The sequence below is a fragment of the Neoarius graeffei genome, chromosome 8 (genome assembly GCF_027579695.1).
Source record: "Neoarius graeffei isolate fNeoGra1 chromosome 8, fNeoGra1.pri, whole genome shotgun sequence".
In the NCBI taxonomy this organism is placed as follows: domain Eukaryota; kingdom Metazoa; phylum Chordata; class Actinopteri; order Siluriformes; family Ariidae; genus Neoarius; species Neoarius graeffei.
The window spans coordinates 26,885,962-26,901,461 of record NC_083576.1 but is presented as its reverse complement, the minus strand read 5'-3'; the positions used below and the strand labels follow the sequence as shown (position 1 = coordinate 26,901,461).

Sequence of the window (15,500 nt, the reverse complement as noted above, 5' to 3'; positions counted from 1 at the left end):
TAATCAATTATACCCATTTATATGGACTACAACCAGTTTACATTATTTTGGTCTAAAATCTTTTCTGAAATGAGATCAAGTTTTTTTTTACGACAAAATTTCACATCCGTTTTTACCAATTTTTCAAGTATTGTCATGACCATTGAATGATGAAGTCAATCGACCCAATCGACTATTAAAGATTTTGCATAAATGATGTCATTTTCAGATTCCTGAGAAAATTTGACCCTGTACTGATATATTTTCAGTCCATATATCACAAATTGATTTTTTACCCTAAATGTCACTAAAATCTAACTCAGTCCTTGAACCTTGTCATATGTAATTGATCAGGATGAGAAAATGGATCGTTTTGACGGTATGCATTATTGAAAGGGTCATTTTTAACAGTATCACTGATACTGCTTATATTTCACTGTCATTTTGTAAGCAAACAGTCCTATTTTGCCATATCAAATACCCAAAATGTATCATATTATTAATATTTAAGTGAATAATCAATTCAGTCATCATAACTTGGCATTTTTAACCCAAACAATCAAAAAGAGGAAATGTATTCAATATTTTCACTCATCTGTGAAGGAGGGGCTTGAATTCTTCATGATGTAGTTATTTTATATGTAAATCAATTTTACAAAAACATTTGATTTGTAATCAAAATATAATTTAACTTTTAAGTTGTGAGAATGATTACATTTTAATGCAGTGTGTAAATCTGCAACTTGTTCAGATGTGATATAAGTAATGATAGTTTCACTGTAAAAAGAAACTAGTAAAGAAAAACGTGTTTCCATGTTACATTAGTGATGAAAAAGCAAATAATTGAATAAATCAATGGGATATTGTGTGACAGTTTCAAACTTTTGTCTGTGTATTACTGTTATGCTAATCGATAATTTGGTACAAAATAAGGGGTGTATCTACATGACATCCTGCAGGCACAACAAAGTTAAGTTTAATAAAATGTATGATAACTGATGAACATTCAAAATTAAGGAGTAAAATTTAAAAATAATAAATGTTTTTGTTTTTCTGTCCAATAATTGCATTTAAATAAACAAATATATTTACAGAAAAAGATATTCCTTGGTTATTAAAGAGGGTTTTTAAATGCATACGTGTTTCCATGTTACACGAGTGAAGTTCAGAACATCTTTACAATTTTCACAGTGGAGGCCAGATGAAGCAAGATGCTATCTTTATTCTTATTAAACATGACAAAAGAAACATTGAGTGTTAAGTAAATGCAAAAAAAAAAAAGTAAAATTAGAAAATGTATTTTTTGACCATAATGTCCCAAATGTGAGACCAGTTTCTGAGACGGACCTATATACGTGTGCGCGCACGTGTATAAAGTGTATGTATATATGTTTTTTTTTTTTTTTTTTTTATAATTCATAAACACCAAATCAAAAGATAACTCCAGTTTACTGAAGTCATGCTTGAGGATATCTGTTATAATTCTCGAATAATCTCTTGAATTGTCAGGGATGGGAGAATTTTCATGCTCTCACATATTACACTCAGTGCACCTCGCTGAATACAAGCTGATTATTTTGAGCTTTATTCTGAGTGCTTGCTGTTCGGCTTGTGGCTGTGCAAGTTTAGCCTGGCTAACACGACTTCAAAGCTCTCCGAGCATTTGGTCTGGCCAAGCTATTAAGCCAAACCGTTTCCCAGAGCCCGTGGTTGACCCGCCTCCCTGAAATGCCTCAGTTTGCTACTGGTCGAAGCCAGAAAAGGCTGTGACGAAGCTTAAACCAATCACATCACTCTTTCCTCTGACGTACGTGACGCGACGGGGCTAACTGGTAGATTAAACTCTTACCGAAGCCGGTCGGGAGCAAGGCGAAAACGTCCTTCCTTTCAATAAATGCCTCCAGGGCTGCTCTTTGCTCCGTTTTCAATGAGAACTTCCCGTTGAATGCTTTCAATACAGCATCTACTGCTGTGTTAAAGGCTTGCCACTGCTCCATGTTCGTGATGTGAATGAAGTGCTTCCGGCATAGATTCTGTAAACAATCTATGGCTTCCGGTCGCAGTTCTACTACGTCACTGCCTTGAACACGCCTCTACCCAGGGCTGTTGGAGATGCTCAAAGTTGATTGGTTCCCGATTTTTCGGGAGCTTGGAAATGCTGTAGATAGCCTGCCTGGCCAGACTAAGCTCGGAACAGGCCCTCGTGTTGCGTCACGCTTAGGATGGGCGGGCCCAGGCTAGTGCAAGTTGTTTTCGAGCGTTCATCGGTTCACAGGAGCACCACATGCACAGGCAGTACCTGCACTCGAAGCATATTACGTTACATAAACCTCCACAGGTGTTGCTTCTTTGACATTGTCAATATCTTAGTTTTTTTAAACTCTGGGGGGGATGGCACATACTTTTGAGGATAACTTGTCCATAAAATGTCTTTTTACATTTTTAGTATTTATCATGTCATAAGCTGAAAGATGGGAATGTGTGAGGAAAGGTGCCACTGGAATTAGCAATGATGGGCTATTTTTTTAGTCATCATAGTGTTGTGTAATGTATCAAATTAAAGAGCGTGAAGATCTGAATTGAAAACTTGTTTAATTTTGTAAATGTGTCTTTAAAAAAAAAAACGTTATCAACATTTGAAAATCCAGTGTTGTAAAATTTCCATTCCTGTCTGTTCCCCTGGTCACAAACCAGCAATCATTTTCCGTTGGTTTCATTTTTTATTCATGAGGAAAAAAAAAACCTCAATCAGAAATTAAGACACCAAAAAGCCAAAAATAAAGAGATTTAGAATTTTGAGTATCAGGGTAAGAATTACAGATAAAGGCGGCTACTTTTATATCACAATTATGCCCCGAGAAGGCTTAAAAGTAATCCATCAATGAAATTGGTCCATCCTTGGTGTTTAAACATAAAAGCCAGAATTTAGTGGCTATGTTCACTTTAAATTATGGACATCGAGCGTGATTAATGATAGTGGTGTTTGAATGCCCTGTGTATAAGAGGGTCCAACTTTCATTGATTCTCTTCAAAACAGTATTACTTATATTTATACACTTTCTCATTTTTTTTCTCCATGAAAAAAAAAATTAGGAAAATCATTGATTTTTAGGAAGGATACAAATTTTTCCCCAGTGATCCGATCTTTCACGGGCACTAGGGTATTAGGCAGAAAAAGAAATTTACCAGTCAAAAATAATATTTTATATAATCCTGATAAGCGCCGCAGGTGCGAAGACGAGCGCCGCAGGCGCGAAGTCCCTCTAGGGGGGTCTGGGGGCATGCCCCCCCAGAAAATTTTTGAAATTTAGACTTCATTTCCTGCATTCTAGGACATTTTCAGGGTGAAATGGCGTGTAATTTTTGATCAGAAATATTGCATATTTTTACTTTGTATTTTTTTCAGTTTCACTCCTGAATGTATCAGATGTATGTATGGTGTTTGATTTGGTAACAAAAGTGAAAAGAAAATAAACAACAATGAATTGTATATAATCTTTTGATCTAGTTACAGTATTTAATAAAAAAAAAAAAAACCAACAGTATTCTATTTTACCATACCCCAATGAAACCCCCTTGTTAATCAATGTATCACACATACCTTTTCTGTCTTTTTGTGGAAAAACGAATCAGTTTTTGTCACATTCAATTTGGGGCGTTTGTTGGGATTCATCTTGATCCAGAAGAGTGAGTCAGCAAAAAAAAATGCGGTTCTCCCGCCAAGAAAGAGGAAACTACAACGCAGGGTGTTTGGCAATTTTCGACCAATCAGAATTCGCGATTTATTCAGTCCGCATGTTACAAGATTCAGTGCGGGCCAAAATGGCGGAAACGATGAAATATTCTGATTTTTCATTTCAAGTTTTCAGTATTTTTCGTATTAAACTGTGTTTCTTACGATTTGTAAATGATGGCGGAACCACACACGGACTGGCCATCGGGAGTAGCGGGAGTTTTCCCAGTGGGCCGGTGGTTCAGTGTGGGCCAGCGGAGAAAAAAAAAAAAAAAAAAAAAACAGTTGCGCGCTGGCCTTTAATATGATAAGCAATGTTAACAGTTTCTTTAACAAACTGTTAACATTGCTTATCATATTAAAGGCCAGCGCGCAACTGTAATAAGCAATGTTAACAGTTTGTTAAAGAAACTGTTAACATTGCTTATCATATTAAAGGCCAGCGCGCAACTGTTTTTTTTTTTTTTTTTTCTCCGCCGGCCCACGCTGAACCACCAGCCCACCGGGAAAACTCCCGCTACTCCCGATGGCCAGTCCGTGTGTGGGCGGAACATAACTGGATTTATCGGATGACATGTGGGAGTATTCATGTGCGAAAATTTTCGGCATTATCGTCCGTTTCAGTATCCGTCTGTGTGTATACTTGCCCGTTGAAATCGGCAATTGCCCGTCAAATTTACGGGTGGACGGGTCTCTGCCTAATACCTTAACGGGCACTCGACAGCAAGTTGTTCAGTTGATTTTATTGGAAAACCAAGTCAACATGAGAGATTCAACCACTAGGTGGGAATCATGAGTTTCAAGCAGATTGAACCAACAGTGAGTGAGCTGGAAGCAACAACAAAATGCACGCACTGGTGATATCAATGTAAAACCCAAGATGGTGGCGCCCATGAGTTTGATGTATTGTATTACACAACATTTAAAAAAAAAAAAAAGCTTAAAGTAAAAGCTCATCACAGTGTCGCACAAAATGAAGAATTTATTCCGTAAATGTTATTTATTCTTGAATCAACACGAGTTTTATGGATATTAAATACTTTTAAACATCAGCACGGTGGTGCAAGTGGTTAGCATAGTCACCTCACAGCAAGAAGGTTCTGGGTTTGAGCCTTTCTGTGCGGAGTTTGCATGTTCTCCCCATGTCTGCGTGGGTTTCCTCCGGGTGCTCCGGTTTCCCCCACAGTCCAAAGACATGTGGTTAGGTTAATATGGGATGGCCTTGGGCTGAGGTGCCCTTGAGCGAGGCACCTAACCTAACCTAACCCTGGGCGCTGTTAGCATGGCTGCCCACTGCTCTGGGTATGTGTGTGTGCTCATTGCTCACGTGTGTGTGCATGTGTGTGTTCACTGCTTCAGATGGGTTAAATGCAGAGAGGAATTTCACGTGTGTGATGAATAAAGTTGTGCTTTCTTTCTTGAAAGGCCAAACGAAAACATGCTGTTCTCCCATCCGTATGGGAGGTTCATCAGCACAGCGACGCGCTGTTAAGCCTACTAGAATAGTGCAAACTAAGTAGACGATATATACAGAGCAGAACATAAAAGCATAGGATGGAAGAAACCAGCTCAAACAGCTGTCCGTAAGCTGCACTGTCTCTGTCCTGGGTAGCAGCAGGATGGCGAAAATGTAACAAGTTTTAAAACACGATACCTCGGGTGAATAAATCATACATTTATCGTCTATCAGGGTCGCCCCAGGCCCGGGTTTTACCCATAAATCTCAGTGATGAGGTTAAAACAGTACTCTCTGATGTAGTGTAATAAAGTAGAGTGAGCTGGTTATATTATTCAGCACATGAATCCAGACTGAAGGAAATGAACGATTGTCTGATTGTCAGATGTTGTGTTTGTACTTTCTCAAAGATGAACTGCCATGATTAAAGTAGCGCTCGCTATAGTTCCAACTTGAAGCGTTATATTTTAAAAGATCCTACATATCAGTTTACAAATCTAGTGAGCAGTTCTGAATGAAAAACTAATAGCCCGTTTGTGAAACCTGCTTGTCCCGGATGCCAAGGCCACATCCACCATTTTGTGTGTGTGTGTGTGTGTGTGTGTATCAAGTACAACCTGCAGCAGTGTAACATGTTCCATTATTTCTCAATTCCTGTCTTCTAGCCTGCAGCTGTGTCGGGACCTGGCAGGCAAAGCAGATGATGAAGTGTTCCTTAAAGGTGAGCCAAAATGTCTTTGGGGATATAAATAATTGAGTTTTGTGTTTGCGTTTTTTTTTTTCGTTTTGTTTTGCTTGCTTGATTGTTCGAGAATGCAGCCCAGTGCTGTCTTGATGTGCTTTTAAAATGATCATTATTCCGAGTTTTGGACCTCGAAACTGTTTTGAGGTCACTGTTTGTCTTGCAACTTTTTACCATTATGTTATGATAAAGTAAAGTGCAGATGGTGAATTATTTTATTGTGTTTTATTCAAAAAAGTCACAAATCAGTCCATAGACTCGTGTACATCTCTAACAGATGGTTGCTTTAAATATTCGAGCTTTCATATGGATCAATATCTCAGTGTAATCTGTATCAGTAAACATCTCTATAACTGTTTAGATGAAACAATAAGTATCAGTCCAAAATGCGTGAAATGGAAGAATGTACAGTTGGCATATCGGGTGAAAATTCAATCCAAATAGCTTGAAACTGCTCTTCTTGAATTCAGAATTGAATGCAGAACAAAATACTTTTTACGTAATTAAAATATTTTTATTCATTCTCGAGATATTACAAATCAAACATTGAAAAAACGGCTTAATTTTTAGAAAACTGGCATAATATTCAGGTATTAGGATAACATGGTCCAAAATGGGCCTCATTGATGAATGAGATCAAATGTTTTTTTTCTGAATAACTTATGCCATGTACACACGTAGCCGGGTATTTTTAAAACCGAACATTTCCCCCCCCTCCGTTTATAAAAATGTTTTATCCACACCACCTCGTCTTCGAAAAAAATCCCTTCCACACATAACCGAACATCTGCGTTTTCAATCACATTCATAAGCATTCCAAACCTGTACATGGCTATTTCCCCAAATCCTACCCCCTAATCACATCGCCTGTGCTCTTGGAGCAGTAGTTGGGCTTCTAAAATTAAACATGTAAATAGCACCTGCACAATAATTAACGCTTTCAAGGCACTACTCCGATCCATTACTCTTTAGCTAGCCGCACACTACGCCGATTTTCAGCGTACCGAGCCAACTGAAGTCGCGAGTCAGGCGTAAAGACTAGTTTTCGATGGTACCGACTCATCTCACAGCCGATTCGAAAAACTAATCGGGAGCCAGACTGATCGGCGAGAGTCGCTAGCAATAGCCAATCATATCTTTCGCATATAACACGTGACATCATTAAACACAATTTCTAGCGCGAGAAATACGTGTTGGTAGCACCTAATGCAGGTATATACTGTAATTCCATAGACTGAAGCTTTATCCATAGACACAGTGGGCTGGAAAGCCACTCTGCTCAAGTTGTGTGGCTGAATTCCAAATCGCTTTAACTCCCCTATATAAGTGCACTATTTAAGGTTGGGAATAATAGCTCATGCAGCCTAGATAGTGCGCTACATATTCCGTGTTGTGTCATTTGTAATTCAGCCTGTAGCATCTTCAAGTGGATTTAACAGTAACGATATCCAATAGCCAATCACAAAGCTATTAAGTTGTCACGTGTCGCTTCAATCGCGACTGCACTCGTCAACAGTCGGGGGATATGTGCGTGCCCTGTCGGGAGTCGGCTCTGAAATGGGTCGGTTCGGTACCGCGTGGATCGCCGTGGTGTGCGGCTAGCTTAAGTCCATGCTTAATCTGGCTTCTGCAGTAAACAAAGGTCGCACGTTTGACGTCAGGGCAGATTTGTTGTCATTTTTTTTGGCGCAGATTGTGACGTTCTAAAACACAAAACTCCGGTTATCTCTGTCTACACAAAAAGGCATACATGGAGTTTTCAAAAATCTTCACTTTGCCCGGAGTTTTTTTTAAATATTCGTTTTTGATGTGTTTTCATGTGGATGACAGGCCAAAACGTAGAAAAATATCTTTGATTTAGCAGATACCCGGCTACGTGTGGACGGGGTCTTAATTTTTCAAGATGTATACATGGAAATTGGCAGGCACCAAGTTTGAAAAATTGATGAATACACTGATGAATACAGACACCTTTACTGAATACGAAGTTTGAAAAATTAGTAAAAACAATTATGTAAATTAGTATTTAATTAGTATTAATTATGCTAATTAGGTAAAACTGTTTAAAATTGATGATAAAGTAATAAAAGATCATTTCTAATACCCTCTTTGTGCTCTGTAGGCCTTTGTGTTTCTCAAAAGTAGAACCTACTCATGTTTATATTAAAGAATCTAAATTATTATTTTAATTAATATTCACAGCTTTCAAGGCTAAACTGGAAAAAACTGTGAGCCACATCCAGTAAATAATTCCAATTAATTGAATTGAAATTGACACTCGCGTTTCTAACTTTTTTTAAAATATCATTCCGACCACTAAGATCTCAATATTTTTCATCAAAACAACTGCAGTTGTATTCTAAAATAGTTATTTATTTACATGACTCAGTTTGATTTGAAAAAATAAGTTGGTAAAGCTCAGAAAACTCACTTCAAAGTCTCCCATGAAGCATAACACCAAAACTAGCTGATGGAAAATTTTGCTGAATACTTCATCAGAAACAGTGAGAGCGAGAGAACATCCCTATAAAAGTTATCTGATTGATTTTCACGAGTAATCCAGTTGGAAACCGATCAGATGAGAGAGAGCCTGACCACTTTCCCGTAACTCAAAAAGCACCAGCAGTTTTCCAGTGTCCCGCGAGCAGAGTGTGTACTCTGTTGTACCAACTTCAACCTGTCGTTACTCCCAAAGTACTGAACAGATCTTAACGAGAGAATTTTTTTTTTGGAAAGCAGAGATTATCAGCTTTTTAATGATAGTATTCACGATAGAAAATGCTTAACTCTTGAACAATGATAGATTTGGAAACTTTGAGTGTTTGCAGGCCTAGAAATTTTTAGTAATTTAGTAATTTTTTTCACCAGCCAGCCGGAGTAGTTACCTTCCAAAGTAACTAGCCAAACAGAAAATCAACTAGCCAAAATTTGTTCATGTATGAATTTTACTTCTGTCAAAAATAACGCAAAAGAGAGTAGTTACCATTGTTCATGACTAATGTGCTTTTATTTCAAGACCCGAGTATTTTGATACTGTTGTATGAGAACAACACAGAGCACCATAATATAATCAACAAATAATAATATATTGGAAAACTTGGCAACTTGGTGTATGAGTATAGAAAGCAAATATACTTACTATCATGACTATAGCACCCAAAATATGTCCAACATGCTTTCTGTATTTAACCATTTATGAGAGAGAAAGCATTAGGAGCTTCATATTGACTAGGAATCAACTTGAAGAAAATTAATTATTCCATAAAAATCATATCGCAGCCAAAGCCTACCCTGCTCCCACGTTTGCTTATAAGTCCTTTGTCGTTTCTCCTTCTCGTATGCTTTATCGGCGGACTTTTTCTCCTCTTCAGACCGAGGTCACTTTGTCCCCGTCTCTGGCGGTTTCTGTATACCTTTTCAGAAAATTCCACATCGCAACGTAGCTTTGGCAGATGTAGATGTAAACAGCAACAAAAACATGTGTTTAAATGGGCGATAATGTGGCCACATCTATTGAATTTGATAACGTGATTACCGCGATATTCAACGAGATGTGTTATATACATACGCAGTAGTGAAAAAACCGACAGCCTGACTTGTACACGATATGATTTGGAATTCTTCGGTATTTTCCGTCCTGCCGATAAACACATCGATGAACACAGACACGGCACACGCTTAATATGTGGCGGCTTTAGTTGACGGTGTGCCTGAATCTTCGCTTCACATATATTTATTATTTTCAACTAGCCAGCCGGGCTGGCTAGTGACAGGAATTACCCGCCAAATGATAAATTAAGTCGCCTCGGGCGATCGGACCACCGCGAATTTCGAGCCGTATGGAAAGTATCCTGTGTCATGTGCACTGAAGCAGCTTGCTCTACTGGAGTCACGCTTCAGACTAGGAAGTGGAATTTTACACGACCAACACAGATGAATTGAATGCAGTGAGAGGAAATTATAAAGATGCTTGGAATGCAGGGGACCAAAAATCCAATTCAGAGACTCTTTTTTTTTTTTTTTTTTTTTAAGTGTTGCTAATAATTCTTGGGTTTAATTTTTCAGTATTTTCTCTATCTGTGTTTGTGTAAACTGGACAGAGAGGGAAAAGCTGACAAAATATAAGAATTGATTGCTTTGAAATATAACGTTCATTTGAGAAAAGAAAATGAGTACTACTCCAACAAATAACACTGCTAATTAGCTAATGAAATTGTTCAAATTCTTATAAGATATTTTTTTTATTTAAAATAAAAAGTAAGGAATCACTTTTCCCCTTGGTAGAGTTAGTAAGTGGTAAACAGGGAGTCATTTGGGATTCGGATGAACTGTATATGGGCAGAGATTATTCTTCTGTGAAGGCTGTTGTTGGTGTCTGGAGGATGATAGTTTGCTCAAAGAGAGCCATCAAAATGTTGGCATTGTTGTGATTTATTGTTGAATAAATGAAAAAAGCCAAACTGGATGCCAGTAGTAGATTTAGTCCTAATTGTGTCAGTGTTGAGATTCATTAAAAATTTCCAAATAAGGTTTTCATTCACCTGTGTTGTTTCACTTTTTTTTCTTATGTCAAGCCCGAAATTATTCATACCCCTGGCAAATTTTGACTTAAAGTTACTTTTATTCAACCAGCAAGTTTTTTCTTGATTGGAAATGACACAGGTGTTTCCTAGAACAGGGGTTCCCAAACTTTTCCATGCCAAGGCCCTCCAAACAGCATTAGCTTCTGGCCGCGGAACCCCTTTGCAAACCCACAGACAGTGCTACAAAATATGTAAAGAAACATCAACTTTCAGAATGTTTTCTCTTTTATTCAATAGTCAATAATTGTTACATTTGTTTAGCATAAGAATACTATTAATTAACATGTTTTCAACACAAATATTTTCGCACTGAACAATAAACTTTTCAACAAACTGTTGATAAGAACAGCACAAAAGAAATCAAACCACTCTCAATTTTGTGTGTGTGTGTCTGGGAGTGACAGACGGTTTACACTAGTGGGAGGGATGAGCTTGGTGGCTCCTACATAGTTTGTCAACCCTGGGCTTAATCTCCATCAGTGCCATATGCATGTCATTGTCCACATGTAGATGTGCTCTATATTTGGTTTTGAGTACCTTTAAAGTTGAAAAGCCAGACTCACACAAGTAGGTTGTTGCAAAAGGGAGAAGGCATTTCAATGCCCTGTCAGCCAAGCTGGGATAGTCCTTTCTTACATGTAGCCAGTAGTTAGACAGGGGAAGCGCCTCAAAGTCCTTTTTTAAATCCCCTGAGTTTGTCATCTCAATCAGCTCCTCCTGTGACTTTAAGTCCAGACTAGAACCGACACCGGTGGCAAAGGGGTTCCTAACCCAGTTTAAATGTGTGTTTTCGAGGTCAGGGAAATAGTCTTTGAAATATCCTTGGAGGTGCTCCAGGTGGGACTGGATCAATGGAGAGATGGAGCCCAAATCATCACATGACAGCAGCTCCTGGTGAAGTAGTGGGAACATTTCTGTAACTCCCTCCTGGAGCTTGTTTGACCACAGCATGATCTTTTTGGAAAAAGCACGCACTTTGTCTTGCACCTGGAGTATGTACGTGTCACGTCCTTGCATGCTTTGATTCAGTACATTTAGATGCTGGAAAATGTCTGACATGGATGCAAGTTTGCAGATCCAGGTTGCATTGGTGAACCGATCTGCCAGCTGATGCTTTTCAGATGAGAGGAACTCTGCAACCTCCCTTCACAGCTCATAGACACGGTTCAAAACTGCGCCCCGTGACAGCCAACGCATGTTCGAGTGAAGCAGCAGCCCCTCAAAACGAGCGCCCATCTCATTACAAAGCAGGGTAAACAGTCTGTGTTTCATGGGACGGGCTTTAATAAAATTCACTACTTGTATAACCTCCTGTAGTGCCTGATTCAACTCGTTATCCATCCTTTTTGCGACCAGTGCCTCGCGATGGAGCGTGCAGTGTGTGTGGCCACTACATGCGGGGCCGTCTGCTCAATGAGAACGGTCACTCCACTGATCTTCCCGGTCATTGCCGCGGCTCCATCCGAACACACCCCCACACAACGGGTCCAGTCCAATCCGTTAGACTCGATGTAATCGTCCAAAACTTGAAAAATGTCTTTCCCAGTAGTTGTTCTTTCAAGTGCTCTACAAAATAGTATTTCCTCCACAATACGCTAGCTTGAGGAGCAAAGCAGCTTGATAAATGGCGCAAACCTCAACGTCACAGGCAATCGGAGAGATGAGCATGGCAAACAACGTTTTGATATCTTATTATTAATAATTATATTTTATAATAATGATTAAAAAAACTAATTACAATGTATTTAATAATTATTTAAAATATATATTTTTTTCGCAATTTTTTTTATCGTCCCTCCAACTTTGAGGCCCCCCTAGTGCCCCCTGGCGGCCCCCACTTTGAAAACCACTGTCCTAGAAGATATGATGTACAAGAGGCATCATTGTGGAAAAAAAATATTGCTCAGCTTTTATTTACATTTGAACAAAAAGTGGCATGTCCAAAATTATACATACCCTTCTCAATAATCAATAGAAAAGCCTTTATTGGCTATTACAGCAATCAAATGCTTCCTATAACTGCTGACCAACTTTTTCCATGTCTCCACTGATATTTTTGCCCATTCATCTTTAGCAGTGAGCTCCAAGTCTTTCAGGTTGGAGGGTCTCCTTGCTATCACCCTGATCTTTAGCTCCCTCCACAGATTCTCAATTGGATTTAAGTCAGGACTCTGGCTGGGCCACTGCAAACCGTTAATGTTTTTGTCCGCTAACCATTTCTTCACCACTTTTGCTGTGTGTTTTGGGTTGTTGTCGTGCTGAAATGTCCACTGGTGCCCAAGGCCAAGTTTCTCTGCAGACTGCCTGATGTTGTTGAGAATCCTGACGTACTGCTCTTTTTTTCATGGTGCCGTTTACTGTGATTAGGTTCCCTGGTCCATTGGCTGAAAAACGCCCCCAAAGCATTAGGTTCCCACCACCATGTTTGACAGTAGGGATGGTGTTCTTAGGGTTGAAGGCTTCTTTTTTACGCCAAATGAAGGACACATCATTGTGGCCAAACAATTCAATTTTTGTTTCATCTGACCATAAAACAGAAGACCAGAAGTCGTCGTCTTTGTCCAGCTAAGCATTTGCAAAGGCCAAGCGGGCTTTTGCGTGCCTTATCTGGAATAGTGGCGTCCTCCTTGGTCTGCGTCCGTGGAACCCAGCAGTATGCGGTGTCCGTTGGACTGTCTGCCTTGAGATTTTGCCACCAGCAGAGCCCAGATTCACCAGGATGGCCTTGGTAGTGATCCTTGGATTCTTTTTCACCTCTCTCACTATCCTCCTGGCCAGCACAGGTGTCACTTTTGGCTTCCAACCACGTCCTCTGAGATTTTCCACAGTGCAGGACGTCTTCTATTTTTTAATGATACTTTGCACTGTAGCCTCTGGAACTTGAAAACATTTAAATATGGCCTTATAGACCCCTTTCACATGATGTCACCGCGCCGCGAGATTTTGTTAGGCGCCATATTGGAAGACCAAGTACATGCACTCACAATATAAAACAAAGTACGAGCGAGAGTAAAGTGACACGATGGATGATAATTCTGGTTATGTGAGTACATTACCAGTTGCAGAAAGGGCACGGTATGTGGAGAAACTGGCTGTGATTGATGGGTTTGATCCATATGATAAGACTCGGGGCAAGGGAGAATGGAAACATAAGGAGGACCTGACACCAATTCTGCCATCTGTTTGCTACCCAGACATTGTAAACTATCTGTTGTTTACACCCAGTGCCTACACTCAGTGTTCGAACTGTGCCGATATTTTTTGGGGGCCCCTTTTTTTCCCTTGGGGGTGTGTGTGCTTGCGCTTGTCTCGGAGCGCAGATCTCCAAACACATGAGAAGCCTATCTTACGCACATATCACGCAGACTCCACACCTCCACACACGCATTGCGTCTGAAGTCATAACTCATCAGGGGAAATCGTGTCCGCATTGGCATGTTCAAAAAACAACCTCGCGTCAACAATGATACCACACGCAAGAAAAAAAAAAAACAGTCAGGCTACTCAACAACCAACCTGGCAGCAGCGAGCAAGCCCCAAACCATCCTGAATTATTATTATTATTATTATTAAATTGTAGAAGTCTGGGAGGCTTGCTCCTCATACAGTTATCAACTTGGGGCTACTTTAGCATGTTTAAATCTGATTTTCTTGCGTTTGCTTACCTCAAAGTGTCCGCAGATCATGCACAGACTTATCCATTATATCCACAGTTTTTTGCCAAGTCTCACACAGGTTTCTTTCAAGTCTACTGTTGGGCCAATAAATCATAAATAAAACAGCTCAGATTTGTTTGTTTAAGTCGTTTGCCACTCCACTTTATTCTCGTGGGTTCACATACCGCTGCCGTTATTATCCCCTTATCACGAGTTTGTTGGTCTTCCAAAATGGCGCAGGGTCTGTTTACTTCCGGTTTCGGGTGACGTCAGTGAAAGGGGTCTATAGACCCTTTTCAGTCACGTGACCTTTGTAAACGCAACCACCATTTTGGACATGTAGCGGACTTCGGCTCGAATTGGTTTGAATGCGAGGAAGGCGACAAACGGAGAACATACAAGAAAAAGGAGCGAGATGCAGAAAATACCTTCGCTATCCAGCGACGTAGGGCATTTACAGGGCAAGCAGAGGGAGAAATAACAGTAACGACACATTAGCAGCGCCGTACAGAAATAACGGTTTATGGCACAGACCCTTTCGGTTCTCGCTCATCTAGCTGCTACAATGACTGCTTAGACTGCAACAATAATACCTAACACACATTTAAGTATCCGTCCTAAAGACATGAAACTCATCGAGTGACGAGTGTGTTCATTGATCAGCTAACACAATCTAAAAGTAGACATACCATCACACTGCCCTGGCGCTGTGTACAGTTTACCTTCTATGGTTTGTGCACTCACTATTTGCCATTACTTTCTCCAACCGTTGTTACAGATTACAGGTAACAGCCTGGATTTAAGAGACAAATACATGTTCCTCTTGTTTTGAACACTTATTTGTAGGCAGTGCTTAATTTGTAAAGTGGGAGGTCCCGGAGCGCAGAGGATGAGCGGTTCCGGTGCGGAAAAAAAGAGGGGGGGAGGGGGGCACGGCGCTGCGCTTCTGGGCATGTTTTGTAATAACACTGCAAATTAAGTTCATCTGCAGATATTTTGTGGATGTCGTTTCATGAGAGAAATCACCAACAAGACAGATATCAAAATCAGACATTAACACTAAATAAACTGGCATTTTTTAATTTAATTATTTGTTTTTTTTTTGTTACATAGTCAAAAGAGGTGTCGGATCACCGGATCCAGTGTAAATAGCTGCCGGAGCCAACGCCCGAGGTTCCGGAGCGCGCTCCAGCTTGCTCCCCCTCAAATTAAGCGCTGTTTGTAGGACACTGCCTCTGATCTGTCCTACAGTCTACCAACAGCAAAGGAACACAACGCTAGCTAATGTCGTTAGCTAATAGCTACTACAGAAGAACAAAGAGGTTACAATGGGTTATTTTAGCCTATTTGG

The 15,500-nt window shown here is 39.9% G+C and overlaps 1 protein-coding gene across 2 annotated transcripts in view; it reads left to right on the top strand.

The window, feature by feature from the left end:
* Window positions 1-15,500, top strand: part of thoc2 (THO complex 2) — a 209,330-nt gene that overhangs the window by 17,164 nt on the left and 176,666 nt on the right. For both annotated transcript variants that reach the window (XM_060927494.1, XM_060927493.1), the window contains exon 2: window positions 5,834-5,889. In XM_060927494.1, coding sequence (XP_060783477.1) covers window positions 5,834-5,889 — 56 coding nt within the window. The remainder of the gene's footprint in view (window positions 1-5,833; window positions 5,890-15,500) is intronic.